The following is a 19345-nucleotide window of genomic DNA, read 5'->3' on the forward strand; positions in this document are numbered from 1 at the left end:
GCATCAGACTCAATAGATAAATACAAAGATTTAAAATTAAAATCTAAAGCTGATTCTACCTCCTCCTATAACCCACTCTGTTAAACTCATGGACTGTCATCATCATTTCCATGAGTTTTCCTTCTCTATTTTCTCAAACGTAACATATGGATCAAATGTACGCAGATATGCATCCATGAATGATCAGATGTTTTATAGATTAACTAATTGAAGTGTTTTATACTTGTCTGATTGTTAAGACAAAGTGTTTGTGATACATTTCCTCCAGTTTCTTATCTCTCTTGTTTTCATCAAAACTTATTGCTTTTTGTCATATGTCATTTTCAGTTGTATCGGGCCTACGGGTGCAAATTAACCACAAGTTTTGGACAATACCGTCTAAAAATTATTAGAGTTTTATACAAGGAAAAGTCATTTCAATCTGCCACAAAGATTCATTCAGGTCATTACTGTGTAATGCTCACACTTATTTAATATCAGCTGTTTTAGAGTTGACCATGACCCTCAACATTGCTGCTTTGTGCTTTCATTCAAAATTGATTCTCAGCACACAAATGTTGGCAGCTTTACAGAAAAGATTAAAAGCAACCGACCAACTCTTCATCGTTATCTACTATTACTGTTACCATGTTAGTATTTTATGGTGCTTTCATAGGAAAGTGATCTATAAAATAATTGGGCTCATTATTTGAATTCCCCATTGAGGGAAAGTGGAGTTAATGCCATTCTGCGTGGTACAATGTAAATAAGACAATCCTTCATGTCTTTGCATGAAGTGCAAAGTGGGGATTATGATGAAGAACCATGAAAGCAAACAGCTCTGATTTAAAAGCTGCAGTCAGTATAATCACACCCTCGCTTTGCTTTGTCTGCGCTTTGTGTTCACTCTCACAGACCCAGGTAAGACGTCACGTATTCAGAACTTTATTTGACTCAGCTACTGATAATATTGGTCATATGATAGAAATGCTTAATGTGGACAAAGTGACGTTTTGTATATAAAATGAAAATAGCTTGTTATTCAAATTTCAGCGGAGGTTGAGGGCCTGCATGTTGTGTACACGTCATAAATATTCTAAGGCTGTCAGTTCAAAGTCATTGGGGTGTATTTGACGGCTGACTAACATTGAGCTCCTGATGTAAAACAGAAGACATCAAATTCAAATTCTTTGAAACTTGACCATGTATTACACAAATCTATATTTAATGTTACTGACTACGTGAGCTTTATATGAATGTGTCCTTTGCAGTGTAGCTAACCTTCCTCTTTGTTTTGGCTCTCCATCATTACCACTGTAAGTTGATGACCTTTGCAACCCAACATTAACGAAGCAGCTTTGCTTTTGCAGGATAGTTGTTCTGACTAATCTCTTAATGTTTGCAATCCACCTTAAAAATATAACATAAAATATAACATAATTCTCCATTTTTAAACTTCAGTCCGTCATTGCTACTGTGAGAACCATGGTTTTAACATACAGTACAGTAGAGACAGCCGGGCCAGTATTTGCTTGATCAGAATGGGACTCCTGTGTGGCAGAAACAGCCCCATATAGAGTCTCCTTTGGGCTGTGTGGACCAGTGGTAGTAGTTCTAGTTAACAACTTAAATCAATCCATCATGCTCTCACATGATTTCTCGCTCTCTTTCATTTCTCTCACAGGAGGCAGCCCAATCATTGCCATGGAGGGGAAGACTTATATTTTTGTGATCTTATCAGGTTAGTGTTTTTAATGTTTGTATTTCTTTGATACACTTGATGATAAAGATATTGATGAATGCATCTTTAAACTGGCAGCAATCAGTATTGTCACATCAACAATGGATATCATATCCACTTAAACTTGCAAAGAGTCACTCGTAATAAGAAACCCACCGAGAATTAACACTAAACGCTCTGCATTTTTCCTCAGCTCAGAATTAATGGAATTCTTCCCATCTGTTAATTGTATACTTTACTTGAGAGGACACAAACATGTTAGAACAATGATTGGTTACTTCAGTTTACCAGGAATGATTCATTGAGGAAGCAGTAATTAATCATTACTGATCCCCACCTTTAAGTTGATATGGCAAACTTGTAAGCAAATTGTGCTTATTTACTGTACACATCCAGCAGACACAGAGCAGTACTGGTAGTCATTTGCTTGGAGTTGTTTTGACCTGACAAGCGGAAGTCCAACATCCACTCTCCTTTCACCTCTGCTTTTGGTCTCCACCAACACTTAGTGAAAAATATCTGGCTCTTCAGCTGCTAAATGTGCCAATATTTGGTCTTGTTTGGTGCTGAGCAGGTAGCATACAGTGGATTTATCAGAGCTTCCTGCAGCAGGGGAAAAAGAGAAAATGAATGCTGAATGAATGAATGCTGAAAATATCCAAAATCTCGATCAGTACTTTGCGATGTTAAACAGTTGTTCATGAGCTTAATGAAATTATTGAGCACATTAATCAAAACCAATTAAGAAATGGATAAACCAAACATTAAATGTGTTAAAAATGCAATAAAAAAATGAATTTCTCCATATGGCTGACATCCATGGGTGTAAAATAAACCAGAGCTCAATTTTTGTGCCTTCATGAATTACAGTTTTGTTTAATGGGTGACTAAAGGAATATCTTTTTCTATTATTGCAGGACTGTGCTTCCTACCTGCCTGTTCTCCCCAAACCTACATCCTTGTTGAAAAGGCAATGACCTGGGCTGAAGCTCAGAGCCACTGCAGGGGGGAGTACACTGACCTGGCCTCGGTTGGCAACAAGGAGGACTTGGATAAGCTAATGGTTGCTGCACAGAAATATCATGATGGCCATGTCTGGATAGGACTGTACGATGACATTAATAGCTGGAGGTGGTCACTGGAACAGGAAGGTTATTATGGTGAAGGAGAGGCTGAGTTCAAGATGTGGGACGTTGGTGAACCCAACAATAGACAGAGATATGAGAACTGTGCAGTAATGCATGGTAATGGCTTATGGCATGATGCACCTTGCGAACATCAAAAACAGTTTGTCTGCTACAATGGTAAGAAAAACTCATTATAATGGCAAATACTACTGTAGCATAAGTCGCATGCTGCCCAGGGCTACTTGCTGCTAGCGGCGAGATGTTTACCTCCACACAGAATCAGTTCAGGCACCACTGGCTCACACTGTCTTTGCATTTCCAACAGCAAACCAATGACTTATAAACATAGGCAGAGAGACTGTGGCTATTTTGGCTCTTGAGTTTTTTTTCTATTAAAAGTATTTCCACAGTTAGAGCTAACCAATTCTTTACAGCTGCTATGGATTGTTTAGGGCAGTAGAACAATTAAAAATGTATTATTGAAGTGTCAGGAATGGGCACTCTTTGATTTGACATTTTCAGCCTACAGCACTTGCAACAGTTGTCAAGGTGCACATGCTGGTATGGCGCTCTGATGAACATTATTAGAGAAGACGACCTGTTTTCTCTAAAACCCATAATGGGTTATCCTGCTATCATGACAAACAAGCTTTCCACACAGTCATTTTTTTTAGCTCTGCTTTGGTCTCCACCAACTCCAGAGAGAAATTTTTGACTTTTAGCCACTAAATGCTTTACTGTGCTCGCCTGCCAGTGGCTACCTTTGTCTGCCCGTTGTTTTGTTCTGGGTTCATCAGAACTTCTTTGTGGAAAACAACTGAGGTAGATGCCTCACAATCCAAACAATGACCCAAAGCCAGCTAAAGCATGCATAAAACTGAGGGGTACTCCGAAGTTTCATCACTATAACTGACCCCTTTCACATTATACACATTCTTCTGATCCATTGATAAAACGTAAATATTGATTAGTGTGGCCTTTCTTAAAACTTCAATGAGTGATGTCTAAAGTGTCACCTTAATATGCTTTGTTGGTGACGACAGCCCGGCAAATGAAGTAGGAAAACCAGAAGTAGTATTGTTTAGATATTTCTTCATGTTCATGGCTAACATTTGTCAATTTTACTGAAACACATTCAAAGGGAAGGAACAAACAGTGGCCTCTTTCGGCTTCGTCGTTATCACTGAGCTTAAGACCTGGAAAGAGGCCCAGAGCTACTGCAGGACGTACCACACTGACCTGGCCAGTGTGAGGAACCAAGCTGAGAATGACCAGATCAACAAGATGACCCAGAAGCAAAAGACATGGATCGGCCTGTACAGAGACTCGTGGAAGTGGACGGATGGGAGGCCCGATTCATTCAAAAACTGGCAAACTAATGATAATGAACAAGAAGCCGACATCAATTCTTGTTGTGCACTTTTACATGGAGGCCAATGGATAGACTCCATCTGTCAGAGAAAACTCTACTTTATGTGTCAGAATGGTGAGTGTAAAGGTACAAATTTAAGATACATTATCTTTTAATATGATTTCAACTTAGTGCTTTACTGCATAGTACATGTACTATGTACAGTACAGTACGACATGTATTATGTGAAAAAAACAACGTCTATATTTCCTCCATTCGAAGTGCCAGTGAAGGTTGTGATGGTGAAAGTCACTATAAAGGATTCCTCGGGGAACCTGGAGGATGCGGCCGAAGCCATCTTGCAGCAGGTAATAATGATGAGTTCAGTACATGAAGATTATTTAAATTCTTTTCTCTTCTTGTTAGCAATTCAAGCACAAGCAGGTATATTAGTTAACATTCCTTTATCGTTACAGGTACTCAGGTGGAAAGCAAGAGCAAGGAGAAAAAAACAGATAGCAGTCTTTATGTTCTGTATGTATTCGCTGCCGACGAATGGTTCTATATATCATGGTTCTACACAGCTCTTCTGTAAATGACCTCGTTCAGAAACACGGGACTCTGACATAACGATCATACAGGTTTAAGGCGTGTCCACCAGTTTTACCTGTTTCAATTCCATTTCTGAGAAATCAGGTGTTGTCTGTGACTTGGCAGATGGCTCTAAATACTACAATACCCATGAGCCCCGTCTGTCTTTGCCATGGAGAAGGCTTCAATCTTACAGTTGAGAACAAAACATGGTGCTGGATTCACCCACAACTGAACCAGAATTTAAAAGTGAACTGATCCAAGCTGCTGATCTCAACACCGTCATCTTTAGCTTCCACCTGCTGTTCGGGGTGCATGGTACAGAATTCTAAGCTCAGGCACCTTGGGAGTTGTAGTTAACGCATACATAGAAATGGCTACGCACATGAGCTCGTAGCATGTGCCTTGCTAGTCTCATGCCAACACTTTATTGTGCTTTCCCCGAACTACAGGAATCAGCCACAACAACCTGTAGCGTTACAGTCACTTTGATTATTATTGTTATTAATGTGTGTGCTACTAACTTTTGGACAGAACCAGACTTGATGTTTCTTTCTGGCTTGTGCTATGAACCAATATTTACCATATTTAGTGTTCAGGTGAGAGAGCGGTATTGATGTCGCTCCTCTAACTCCCAACAAGAAAGGAGTTCTCCCTAAATGCCAAACCATTCCTTTACCCTTATACCCTCATAATTATATGTGTTGTGTCAACTAATAATATATTTAGAGGCTTGATATCAGATGATTCAGATTTGGTGAGGAGGTTTCATATCCCCCCTCAGGCAGTAGGTGGCACTGCAGCACACACAGTCTGGCCAGTAAACTGTGAAGGCCTCAGGATTTCATGTAACAGCCATTGACCTTCTGCACTGTCAGAGGAAAAGTATCTAGAGTAAAATGGATTCATCAGAGAGGTCAAGTGGGAACCTCCCATCATTTACCATCAATAACAGGCGCCTTTCAAAACCACAGAGGGAAACATATTACATATAGTACAAAAATATCTGGTCTGCCTTGACCTGAGCAAGAGGAAAGTTATATTCACTGTAGCTTTTCTCTCTCTCTCCCCTTCGCTCTTGTACATTTTGTAATAAGGAATAATCACAGAATGTTTGTGTTTCTCAGCTCAGTCAGACACTGAAGGACCACGGCCAGAGCACAGGCATAAAGCTGACGTGGAGGAAGAAGCCTGATGGAAGGATCTTCTACTTGGAAGAAAAGGAGGAGCAGCGGGATCAGCTGCACTCTTAAATGTTGTTTTAAAGGGTTTTTTGGGGGGGGGGGATTTTTTGTGCAATTTTGTGTGGGATTTTCAGTTACTTTAGAGATACAACTTGTCACGCTGCTTCATTACATACTGAACAACAAGGGGCACTCTACATATTCACAACATTAAGCTTGAGTCACATTTTTGGTCATTGGTGAGTGAAAGAAGACAAGTGCACTGATTGACTTGCAGAGAGGTCAAAATTTTAATTGGTCCAATATTTAGAACATCTGCAGCATCATTGTTGCAGATACTGAAGCTTCTGCAGGAAGCAGAGCCAGCTCCTGCCCGCCTATGTTATGTCACCAAAACTGACCTAATTCAGTTGGTATACGTGTGTGTGCGTGTGCGTGTGTGTGCGTGTGTGCTTTTTGATTACCGTAAATTGGTATCCAACTTGTTTGGACGGAGACTCCTGGAGGAGCCAGTTTTGCCCTCCATCACCTGTACAAGGTGGCAAGCTCCGAGGCTGTCAGCCAGAGCTTTCAGCTGTCCCTCAGAGGTGTTCATCCCGTGTAAGAACAGTCAGATAGGTCTGAGGACATGACTCTGTACCAAGAGCTTCTCATCAGCTGCTGCTGCCTGTAGCTAAATGAATACCCCATATAGCTTTAGGGTTTCAAACTTTCCAGATTGCTGTGTTGTTATTGAACATGTTAATCGTTCATATTGGGTATGTCTTAATTTATGGGTCCATCATTTCTGAATCATTTCCAAACAATTTTCAAGGACTTTTCCTGGCTACAACAATAAGTCAGTGCTAATTATAGGGGTACATTAATTAATCCCAAATCAGTACTATTTCTGCTCTGGTTTTGGAATCTCTTTTCTCCATTTTTTAATTATATGCTTGTCTATTGACAGATTTCACATTGACCTTCTTTATTATTCCGCCTCTTTTGTTGCCTGTAATTGATTGTGCAGCTGGAGAAACAGGGGAGTGGGGACCATATGTAGCAAAGTCTCTTGATGTTACACTAGAAATTATTTGATTCATTAATTGGACATCTACCAGTACATTTCCACATAAACAGTACCAAATTACACCGTTCTTAGCAGGAAACCTCCTGGGAAATTACCAAGTGATGATGGGCCTGTAAAATGTGTTTTTCACCTGATTGTGGGAATCTCAATGTTTGTCTGGTGAAAACATTGCTAATTTCAAATGAATTAAAAATCTTTACTTTACACATTCATTTCCAACAAGCACATACAGCACAATAAACAGGATCAGAGAGAGGCAAAAATCCACATTTTAAAACAATTACATTCCCTATGAAACATTTTTTGAATGTGATGCTTGAATGCCTGATTTGTAGGCAGAGATTCCAGATTAAGTTTGTTTTGTAATTTATTCCCAGCTCAAGGTGCATAATGCATAAATGCAGTATTACCAAATTCTGAGCAGACTCTGTACACCAGCCATGTCCAAACTATTCCATAAAGGGCCGTGTGGCTGCAGGTTTTCGTTCCAACCAAGGAGGAGCACACCAGGCTGGACTCATTTAATCAGCTGATCTCCCTTTTCAGCAGATAACTAAGTGATCCCTTGATGTTGATTGGTTGGCCTGGTGTGCTCCTCCTTGGTTGGAACGAAAACCTGCAGCCACGCGGCCCTTTATGGAATAGTTTGGACATGCCTGCTGTACACTAAAGACTACCCATACATGATCTGGCCTGATACCTTTTAGAACCCCAGTTTGGGTTTCAGTGTCTTTGCACATTTGTGAGAATAGACGGATCATTTTTCATCAAGTCATACTCCAAGATATTTGTACGCGCAGACTTTTTCTACAATTCTCTCTCAGCAGTGCTGATTCGACCGGGCTATTAATGAACCCGACCCAAGTATACTGTAGAGCCATTAAGAAAACTAGAAAGCGAAATTTTGATATTTACAAAGCATCTTTACTGTTATGACAAAGCCCATGTCATACGTGCTCACATCAATCATGAAAGCTTAATAAAATCCTTTAATAATAACTGCAAAATCAAAAGTCTTTAGGAAATGCATATAAATAATAGATACAACTAACAAATAATAAAAACCTTGTTGCAGGGGAAGCCTCTGACAAAAACAACGTTTGGCTCACTGTCTGTGTGAAGCCATCACACAGGCATACAGTCCGCTGCAGCAGGGGAGCGCCCCCGCCTGGTATTTGCGCCCCCTTGACGGGAGGCTCGTCCTCCGCAGCTCCATCGCCTCAGAGGGGTGGCTGTGGAAGACATATGTACAACAGCATCATAAGATGACACAAGATAATGCTTTATTAAACCCACCCATAGCGCCATAGCAAGAAGCATCAGAGAAAAAGCAAGGAAAGACGAATAAGTGAACATTTAAGAAGCAGTTGTTGGGTTTAACATTATTGCACACAGGGACTACTGATACTGCACAGTTTGGTTTGCACTGATTTTGCACATGAGTGAGTCAGTCAGTTTTGGTGTGTGTGGTCGACTGGGAGCAGTGTTGATTTTAAGGTATGACAGCAGCAGGAAGGAAGGAGCTGCAGTTTCTGTCCTTCACACACGGTGGGTGAAGCAGCCTGTCACTGAAGAGGACAGCATCAGTGGGAGATTCACTGTGTTCTTTTATTTGGTGTTAGGAGAAATAAAGCTCTCGTGTTTGTGCTATTGACTCTGTGTCACTGGGGGACTCTGACCTCAGTATTTCTAACACCCTGGCTGTGATTTCCTATTAACTGAGCATTTAAATGAAAAAAAGCAGGACCTGAACTGCTCTTCTGACTGACACACAAACATCCTCCACCCGTCTGCTGTACTTACCATCCCGTTCCCCCATGTGCCCCACTCATGAATGTACAGGGACAGGTTGATGGAGGGAACTGGTCTTTCCATGACGGGACAACCTTCTTGTCCAGGTAATACCAGTCCAGGAGGAAGACAGCGGCACACTTTCCAACTGTTTCTTCTCCACCTGAAAATTTCTGCAAGAGGGTTCATATGCACCTGAAAAAGCCAAAGGAAAGCGACTGATTGGTTGTCATCCTCATCGTATCAATCGAGTAACATGAAAGTGAAAGAGAAGCTCAACATTCAGGTGATGGTGCAGGTGATGGGACAGAGATCAGTTTACTCACTTTTAGCTCCCTACATCTGGGACTTTGGTGTGTTTGATGGTTACCTGCAAGACACAAACACTTTGTTTGCATGCATGTATTGATAATATCACTACCTCTTAGCATAAGCAGTGGAAGCAGGAAGGAAAAGTGAGCCTGGCTCCGTCTGAAGGACAAAAATCCTTCTTAAGCTCACTGATCAACACATTGTACAAAACGTCTGTGTTAAATTTGTACAAAAACCAGAAATGTAAAAATATGTTGTGGTTGCACACGTGCTCTAATTGTTTCTTTGTGAACGACAGCAGGCACGGTTAACTTCTGTCAAACCACAAACTGTCGTTTTTACATCCCTATTTGTGAGTGGATTAACAGAACAAGCTACAGCAGGTTAATTAGTCGGCTTCAGAGGTTTTGGTTGGCTTGTTGTTGTTAACCATTTCCCCTGATTCAACGCTTTAGGCTAAGCAAGGCTAATCGTGTCATTGCTGCAGCTCCATGTGGCACAAATACATGAGAGTGGTATTGATCTTCACATCTAACTCTTGACAAGAGAGTGATATAAACCCAACAGTCGTTATTTAGTTTTCAGCAGTTTTAGTGGATCGATGTGGTCGTGATAATAATAAATACCATCATTTAAAGCTTATGTGGCAAAAAAAATCGACTCATAGCCTCAAAGAACAAATGCACGTCATTGATAATAATTTTATTTGTTTCCTTGTGTAGCAACTATGTGAGATAGTAGGCTGAGAAAGAGCTTTGGACAAAAGCCACTATAATTGTGAGTTATTTAACGGGCTAAATCGCTGGATGAATCATCAGTGGATGAGTCAGTGGTTTCACTCTCCTCTGCATCTCATCCAGATCTTTGCTTCTTTCGTTTCTGACGCTCACAGTTGGTTAGGTCAGGGCACCAAAACCACTTGGTTAGGTTTAAGTAAAGATCCACACGTGGTCCTCCACCACTGGGGGGTCTTTGGCGCTTTTTGTAATATTTCTGTGGATGGGTTTACGTCGGAGCATCTCGTACAGATGCTAAAGGGTACCAGATGACAGGAGCCTACTTTCTTTTAATTAAATACACTTTCAGCACATTCCCTTGTTGTGTGGGTGTTTTATAATATTAAGTCATTAAAATACAAAGAAAAAATATGTATGTTATGAATGAAAACAATCAAAAATATGCATGCATGTGTCCGTGCCAGGAAATGACTTTTGATGAACTGTTATCCGGCTTGTTTCGTAGAAGAATGTGAAAAAACGGGTTTTGTCCCACGTGACCTCGTCAATAAAAGCAAGAAAGTTTCAAGGCCGACAGTCAGAGTTTTTCCTCTTGTCCTCTGGAGGTGTTCATCCCAGGTAGGAGTACTGGAGCCGAGCAGAGCTACATACAGAGGAGGGGACTTTTTACAGCACTGTGAGCTTCTCGTGGTAATATAATCCAGTCAGGGAACCTGATCAAGCTGCTTCTGGCAGTTTTTATGCACAGATTTTGCAAATCTTCATATCAACACTTTATACATTTGAAATTCTCCATATTGCATTTTGTTTTTGTTGAATGTGTTACATTGCTGCAACTCTGGCTCACTCTGAGGTCTCTAGAAAACATATCAAGTAAGTTATTTCAGTAAAATACACATAAAACACATGTTTTATGTGTATTTATAGGTACTCTGTAATACTTTACTCTGATCCTGAATCAGTTTTAATAGCGGTTTTGCCTGCATGAGGAGTCAGCTTTTGTTTTTTAATGGAGCTACGTTGTGCACTGCTTCAGCTCACAAAACATTTGCCATAGTCATGTTGTTTGTGTTCTATTGCCTTTACATTGTTGATGATGTTCAAACATTTGGTAACACTTTTTACAAATCTGTCATTTGCAAACTGTTTCTGATTCCCGACATGAGTGACTGGCACTCATTAAAGGAAACTTACAGAGTAGTAGTATTTAATAGGTAGACATCTAGTTAATGAATATGGAGAATGAAGTTAAAAATAGTAGACTAATAATTAATGCATATTTATATGGATTTAAATGAAGCTTTTCTTCCAAGGAAATATTTTTTTTGCCATAAATTGAATTTCTCCAAGAGGGATTAACTTCTCCTTCTGATTAATTCTAAATTAGATAGTTATTTCCAGGAAACTTCCTGGGAAATTACTTAATATAGTATAATAATATGAGATTACAGGCCCTATTTTCTCATTTTACAAAATTAAAAAACATGAAATTTGTTTATTTTGCTAACACCTCTGACAGTCTCTCCAGTACCTTAAAAGTGGATAACTGAAGCCACAATCCTCAGCTTCCTGTGATTTCGACTGTCTCCTGTAGTTTGGGTTCCATTGCTTTGGATATTATTTGATGTTGCACTTCATGTAACTTTCTCCAGCTAACCATGATGAGGCTGAGATACTTCTAGTTTACCATTACTTCTGTACTGACTTTCAAACACCAGCTAAAAACACACACCATTTTTAACTGCCTTTTAAATCTCTACATATCTGTATCACATTTATCTGGGCGTACAGTAAATTGTTTTATTTGCTCATGTCATTCGTCACAATTTTAAGAAAAGCGATATATAACTGAAGGTATTATCGCTTATGTGGTGTTATTTGGCACCGAAATAGAAAAAGCACTTCTCTGTGGGGATCTTCAGCAAACCTCACGTCAGCCTGCATGAAACATGCATTTCTGTGAATGCAGATTTAGTGAATATTGTGTCTGTGTGTCTGAGCAGGTGGTTGCACTACAAAGTTGGAGCTGATGGACGTTGTAGACACAGTATCTGGGATTATACAGACAGTCATGGGAGTTAGTTCTGCCATCGCTAAAGCAGCGCCAACACATCGCCAGTGCGGCATTGAGATTTCCAATGACTGTTCAGCCTACACTCTTTGCAACCCCAGGTAACTGCTAACTATGTGTTTTGATATCTAGTAAGATTTAGTATCTCCTCCCTCATTAATATCTGTCGTCAATTCTTAAATGTTTTTCTGCCCTTTGTGTACAGGATGTACACTTCTAGTGGACGCTGCACCGTTCCTTTGCCTGTCAAGATCAATCCGTCCTCTACGGGGAACGCATTGTTCACCAAGACTCCGTACACAGCACGAGGAACTGTTGGCATCTTCACATACGACCTTCTCAACAATTCTACAAACGCAGCCACTGAGCAAATCGGCGTCATGTTCAAGGTGCCCTTTGACCTTAACTTGAAGTCCAACGTGTACGCAGTGGGAGTGTTTGACATCAGCAAAGAGTGCATTCGTGATCTCTATCGGGAGATGTCGAAGACTCAGGACGCAGCGTTCGTCAGAGGCAAAGCAAAGGGCCCCGTCCTCACTCACAAAGGCCAAAGCATCGCCATCGTGGCCACGATGTCCAACTGCTACGAGCCCGTCATTAAGGTGCAAGTGAGTGAGGAAAAAAAGGTCCAGGATGAAGACGATAATGCTGAAGATGATTATAAAGCTGAAGATGATAACAACGCTGAAGATGATCATAAAGCTGAAGATGATAACAACACTGAAGATGACAATTAGGCTGAAGATGATAACAACGCTGAAGATGACAATAAAGCTGAAGATGATAACAACACTGAAGATGATATTAATGATAAAAACGTCCCGGATGAAGGTGCTATTCGTCTCTCTGTTTATGCTCTTATTTATCTCATGTATAATGACCTGTTTTTGCTGCTGTGTCTGATCATATTCATCCCCTGCTTCTCCGCTGTGTTTCAGTGTAACTGAAAGTGTGTTCTAGAGACTTCACGCCATATTAACTTGGATATGATATGTTGCTGATATGCTGTGCATTTGTCAATAAGGGCTGCCTGGTTTGTACACTCTCCTGGTCCTGTGCACGAGTTCAATAAAACCTCAATCTGTCAAACTATTAAATGTATACATGAGTGTTTCTGAGCATGCACAAGTGCATAAACTGAGGTCAGTACCAAGCATTTTTTGTATCTGAGCCTGGACTGGGCTGCACCAGCTAACTCTCAAGTTCTTTGTAACTATTTGCTAGTTTCAAATAAAAGTTATTAAAAGTTATTTGATGTGACCAGCTGTTAAATTGTCAGAAGTGTAGAGTTATTACGGGTCATCAATAGGTCGTCAGTTGTTGTTATTTCCCTTTGCTGGCAGTTCAATTACAGTAAAACAGCTACATGTAGCGTGCCCCGCCATGACAGAGTCACAGCAGTTTCTATTTTAGAGAACAGCAATTAGGAGAAGGAAATTACTGCATTCTATTTATTTATACAAAGCAAACCACCGTGGTGTCTTACATGTCTTCTTCACTATGGATCAGCTCTGCGCTGCACTAGGTTCCAACACTCCCTTGAAAATCAACATCATCATTCATAATGAGATTAGGAAACTGCCTTTTAAGTATTATGCATCACAAGTGGTGCAAATTGCAGTAATTAGACATGCTTTTGCACAATATTAGGCCCCTTTTGACTGGCTTGGAGCAGTGTAAAAGTATGTATTTGGCTGTTTCTTTTTGTTTGGTTTGTTATGTACGACATAACATAACTGAAATTTCCTTGGATGGCTCAGTCACAAATTTTGAATTGTGCATGAGTAAGATATGGATAATAAAATACAGTGTTTTTGTACTATTGCAAGGTAGGAAATATAGAACACAGTGGAAAAAAATATAAAAAATATTAGAAAAAGTAATATTGCACAAGATATTTGCACAGATGTAATGATATTAGCAAATGTTAACATAAATAATTGTGCAGTGATGGCTGACGGAGAAGTAAAAAAACGTGACCCTCACTGTGCTCCAGGTGTGAACAAGTTCTGTGAAGCAGGGAGGTGAAAAAAAGCTGCTTTTTCTCACACCAATGGCTGGTCTATATGCAAACTGTAGGGGGTCCAGCTCGCTGCTCACCAGGTGAAGGAGGTGGTTGAGGATGATCCTCCACATAGTCTTCCTGCTGAGTGAGGCATTGCATTTGTGTGTGTGTGTGTGTGTGTTGCAATATGTATTTCATTCAGGGCGACCTTGCTCTCAATGGTCCTTCCCTGTTTCAAATAGGAAAGGAAATTAGTTTATAAATGAATGAAATGCTTGAGTGAGACTAATATGATAAAACAAAAAAAATGTAGTCATGCATTTCCAGTAAATGTAACACGTCACAACAAGTCCAGCAACTTGAGATCAAAAGAGCTCCTCACTCAGTGAAGTGTTGCAACAAGCAGCCAGAGCACACACGGGGAATATCCAGCCGTTGGTGATCTCAGTGGAACCAGGACAGTGGCGGGTCTACTCCCAGTAGTAACTGGGAGGAGTAATTAGCAATGACAAAGCACTACCAAGGCAACAATAAGGAATTTCCAAGTGGTTCCTGCTTGAGTCTGCTCACACAGACCCACCCATCACACACAACGACAGCAACAACAACCCCAGCCGACATCCACCCCATATGAGAGGAAGAACTGGGCATTGTGAAACTTATTATTAAATTAAATTAAATCAAATTATTATGATCTCAGCAATGTTTTAGCGAGTTAATACGGAAAATGTTACTGGGAGTGTGAAAATCTAAAACGATAAAACAACCCTCATGTGAAGAGCTTTCGACTTCTCAAAACAGGAAAAGCATTAATAATAACAATAATAATGTAAACTAGAAAATTCCCTCTGGGAAATTTTGAAAGGGACACGGGGTGTGTTCGAGCCGACAAAATGATCTACGTTTTAAAGTTTGAATGAAGTCTCTAGGAGAAAGTATGGCAAAGCAGCGGACAATTGAAAAAGGCTGCAATTTGAGAAAACAGCAGATATCAGAGGTAGTCAGTCCCTGATTAATGAATTGCTCTCAGCTGTGTTTCTGTGGCTTTCTCCTTGTCTGTCTCTGTTGATCACCTCAGCTGTCTGTGTCTGCTTCTCTCCTCTGCTTCATGTCTCTGTTAACATGAATTAATGAACTGAATCAATAAACATGAATGGAGCTAATGCTAACGGAGCTAACAGAGCTAACACTAACGGAGCTAACAGCTAACCGCGCTAATAGAGCTAACGGCGCTAACGCTAACAGAGCTAACAGTGCTAACAGAGCTAACAGAGCTAACGGCGTTAACAAGGGGGCGGGGGGATGGGGTTTTCATTATGCATTTGTCTGTGTGTGTGTGTTTATGTATCTGTCATTGTGTGTGACTGCGTATGTGTGTGTCTTCGTCTGTTTGTGTGTGTGTGTGTCTGCTTGAACTACACAAGCAGCCCAACCAGCTCCTACATGGAGATGTGTCTGGTATATGTGTGTCTGAATGTGTGTGTGTGTGTGTTTGTGTGCGTGTGTAACTTCTGCCCCACCTGCTGATAATTACCTCTGCACCTCTCCCACTGTTTACCTGTTCCTGTTCAGTTTTGACGTGCTTGTTTTTAATCACTTTTTAGCTGTTGGTTAGCCCTTTTTGTGTGTGCATTTGTGTGACTACTGTCTCAACCTCTTTGGCAAAGAGCTTTCTGAAGCTGAGTTTAACTGCTTGTTGGACGGAGATTGTTTTCAAACAATGCCCTTGTTTTGACTGAGCTCGTTAAGATAATCACTCTCAGGCTTGTTGTCCTGCAGATGTGTGTGCGTGGGTTATTGACCGGTGTGTGTGTAAATGACAGTTGCACCTGTTAAACTCTTCCCTTGAAAAGCGGCTTTTTCGCTGTCGGTTTCTTCCGAACAACTTGCGATTGTGACAAAACCGTAGCTGCTATCAAAAAACCGATTACACTGTGAGATGCGGACAAGTCTGGGCCAGATGTACGTGTGTTTTATGTCCAGATATTCTTTAGAAAAATGACAAAATGGTCGACTTAAAAAGACTCTGCGACTCAGAGAACAGGAGTTTGTATTGTATGCAGTGAGATTTGGGTTCGGCGAACCTCCTGAACTAAATCCTCTGGTGAGAGAACCGTACCTCGTATCAGAGTGTACTATAGATCATCGGACTCCCGAGAACTTCCTGAGTCCGACCATCTCCTCGTTTTATTCCTGACACAACAACTTTTCGTTTTATGGCGATCTAAAGACAGGAGGCATTTCTGCTTTGCTCACAAAACAGCTCTGAATTTTAACATGGGACTTAATGGGAGAGCAGGAGGGAGCTGGCTGCACAAAAAGTCTCACTATTTAAATTCAGTAAGTCTCTCGGCTTTTTCGAGGACATCACACGAAAGAGGACAAGTTTGTCTACAAACTGATCCCAAAATTATGCGTGTAGAGTGTAATTTGTGGCCGTAGCGACGAGAAAAAGAGAAGATTTTCAGATCGTTTTTAGACTCTGTGCCACTCTAGCACGCACTCTAGCACGAACATTCCGCGCAATACACACCCATTATAATCTCAAAATTTCCCTCCAAACGATCACTGTCATTGAACAGTGACTGATCAAAAACTATAGGACCAATCAAAATGTGGATGAACACACCAATAGACCAGACTTGGGTCTACATTTTAAAGTTGAAATGAAGTCTCTCGGTGAATGTATGCCTGAGCTACAGATGTTTGAAAAACTCCAATTTCAATCTTGTTTTTTTCACCCGTCCCATTCATTTCTTATGGGAAATTTTATAAATTTGAGAAAAGTAATAGCACACCGATCCCGAACAATACGCACGTTTTGATATATAATTTGCGAGGGTTTTCTCAAAGCTGCGGGACGAGTTAAGGGACGAAAACTTGGAGGAGGATGAAAAATAATAATAATAATAATAAGAAGAAGAAGAAACGCGCAGGATAGTAATAAGTGACTCGGGACGTTGCCCCGTGTCCCTAATAAGAAGAAGAAGAAGAAGAAGAAGAAGAAACGCGCGGGATAGTAATAAGTGACTCCTGCAGCTATGAAATAGCTGTAGGAGCCAGTGACTCGGGACGTTGCCCCGTGTCCCTAATAATAATAAGAAGAAGAAGAAACGCGCGGGATAGTAATAAGTGACTCGGGGCGTAGCAGCAGAGCTGCAGGAGCCAGTGCCTCGGAGCGTGCCCCGTGTCCCTATTGATGTCAGCTAGTTCAGTGAGTCAGCAAGCACAGTGCCATACCGAGAAACTGGCTGAATGGAATGAGTTACTGCTTCTACTGTTATTAATTACACCTGTGGTTTCCTGCTATGACATGTTGTGTAAGAGGCTAATGGAATGTGAAGTCAAGCCTCTTAAACCTCAAAACACTTCGATGGGGAGAAATGTTGTGCTTTTCCTGTAATCTGTTGGCTGGTGTCTGTGCTGGTTTTAAGGGGGTCAGCAGAGGGAAGCAGAGCTGACGCATGTTGAGTTGGTGCTGGACGGCGATGTGAACAGCCTCGCAGGCTGTTGCTATGAGCGTGTTTTGCACAGGTAGGACCGCTGTGGGGATAAACTCTTGCAAACACTACAAATGTGTTTTGGTGGCAAATAAAGCTGTAAGTCTGAGTCTATATGCAGGGCTGGGATGTGTGTATGTGCTGGAAGAAATAGTGATGAGTGCTAATGATTAGTACTAACAATTTGCAGAGTTACAAGGTTAAAACAGCGAAGAGAGTTACAGTGATTGGAAGTAACTTAGTACTTATACTCAAGTATTGTATGTAAGTACAGTTTTGAGGCACTTGCAAATTAGCATTTTATGCTAATTTACCTTCCTAGGCCTACATCTCAGAGGGAACTATTGTTCAACTACTTTTTGTTGCACTTTATTTGTTAGATTGCTCTTTATAATTGCTTTTCAAATGAAGATTTTGCACATACACACACAAAACAAACACAGTCAGCCTCTAAAATGCACTTTGTGAAAGATTAGTGGCTGCTCTAGCTTGGCCCATTTTCGAATGAAATGTGTTCCACCAGTTTGGACCCAGAGTTTCATTCTAACCCTGTAACACTGTGCAAGATACAAGCAGGTTTGTTCAATGAACCAGAAATACGTCTAACTCATCAAAATAGCATGTCATCAAATGCTGCTTGTTTTAATAGCCCCCAGGACCACTAAACTGACCAAATTACACATTTTTCTGTGAAACATTTTCAGAATATTCTCTTGCTGTGTAGGAGTTTCTAGATATTGTGATATTGTTGTCGTGAATAATATTGTTGTGTTTGTGCAGCCCTGCATGGATTGAAGTGACTGCTCTGTGCCTTGTGTCAGAGCAGGCGGCCTCACTGCAGAGATGAACCCTGTGAATGGTGCAGATATGGCGGCTGGGCTTGTGGGAACAGGGGTGTCAGTTGTTAAAGATGTGGCAAACACTTGGCCAGCGCACCGTTCACACTGAATGAATGTGTGTCTACCATCAGCGTCCATCCTCTGTGTGCACGCTGACGTGTGTGTGTGTGTGTGTGTGTGTGTGTGTGTGTTTATGAGCATATTGCTGTAAGAAGTGCACCTGTAATATGGGTCAGTATCAATAGTTTGGCAGCTGCTGTCACAGTGAACCTGTGGGTGGATGGTTGACCTTGGCTTGGCAGAAGCAGCAAATGAAATCAATATTCACATATTGTCATTGCTTGTATTGTTTATCATTCAAGATCATTCAAGAGTCTTTATTGTCATTGAGCATGTCAATGAAATTTTATAAATAAGTGATAGATTTATATATGTCTTTATTATCAACAAATAGCTAAGAACAATATTATGATTGATAAACACTGCGCTGCAAGTTCACTCCCCAAATTCAAATTTAGATAAATGAAAATCCATCCACACTCCCAGTGATGGAGGCAGGAAACACTAAGAAATAACAACATGAGAAGAATGATATATTCACACATGATTAGTTTCCTGATCATTTTCTTACAAAAGGAGCTGATATGTTACTGTTTTTCTTTCCTTTCTGAGGTACAGGTAATAACATGATTACTAGATGAAAAAGAATAGCGTGTTAGCATGCTAACATTTGCTAGTTAGCACTAAACACAAGGCTGAGGCTGGTGGAAATGTCATTAGGTTTGCAGTTTGCACGTCACGCATCTTCTGGACCCGAAAGCAAGTGTGGAAAATGGAAGAACAGTTACTAAATAAAGTTGTGCAGCATCTTTGTCCCAATGTTTTGTTCAGTTGGGTTTACAGTATGCATATTCTTCTATAAACTTGACCTTTCTAGATTTTCTGATCTCTCACAATTTGTTCATGTTTCTCCATCGCCTCTCTCTTCTCCTCCCTCATCTTTTACTTTAAATCTTGAATCGGTTACACTGTCTTTACTTTCTCCATG

The 19345-nt window shown here is 40.7% G+C and overlaps 1 protein-coding gene across 1 annotated transcript; it reads left to right on the forward strand.

The window, feature by feature from the left end:
- The first annotated feature begins 11923 nt into the window (after nt 1–11923).
- LOC121620462 (DELTA-actitoxin-Ucs1a-like) lies at nt 11924–12690 on the forward strand. The gene is made up of 2 exons (XM_041956502.1): nt 11924–12054; nt 12159–12690. Exons 1-2 carry the CDS (start codon nt 11954–11956, stop codon nt 12688–12690), a joined length of 633 nt encoding a protein of 210 aa, XP_041812436.1. The 5' UTR covers nt 11924–11953.
- Nucleotides 12691–19345: the final 6655 nt, after the last annotated feature.

Source organism: Chelmon rostratus, chromosome 17, assembly GCF_017976325.1.
Source record: "Chelmon rostratus isolate fCheRos1 chromosome 17, fCheRos1.pri, whole genome shotgun sequence".
NCBI lineage: Eukaryota > Metazoa > Chordata > Actinopteri > Chaetodontiformes > Chaetodontidae > Chelmon > Chelmon rostratus.

Excerpts from the sequence above, each read along its gene's own strand:
- LOC121620462 (XM_041956502.1), top strand. The coding sequence starts at position 11,954 with ATGGGAGTTAGTTCTGCCATCGCTAAAGCAGCGCCAACACATCGCCAG. Across the intron at positions 12,055-12,158 it reads TACACTCTTTGCAACCCCAG|GATGTACACTTCTAGTGGAC; the intron begins GTAACTGCTAAC and ends CTTTGTGTACAG.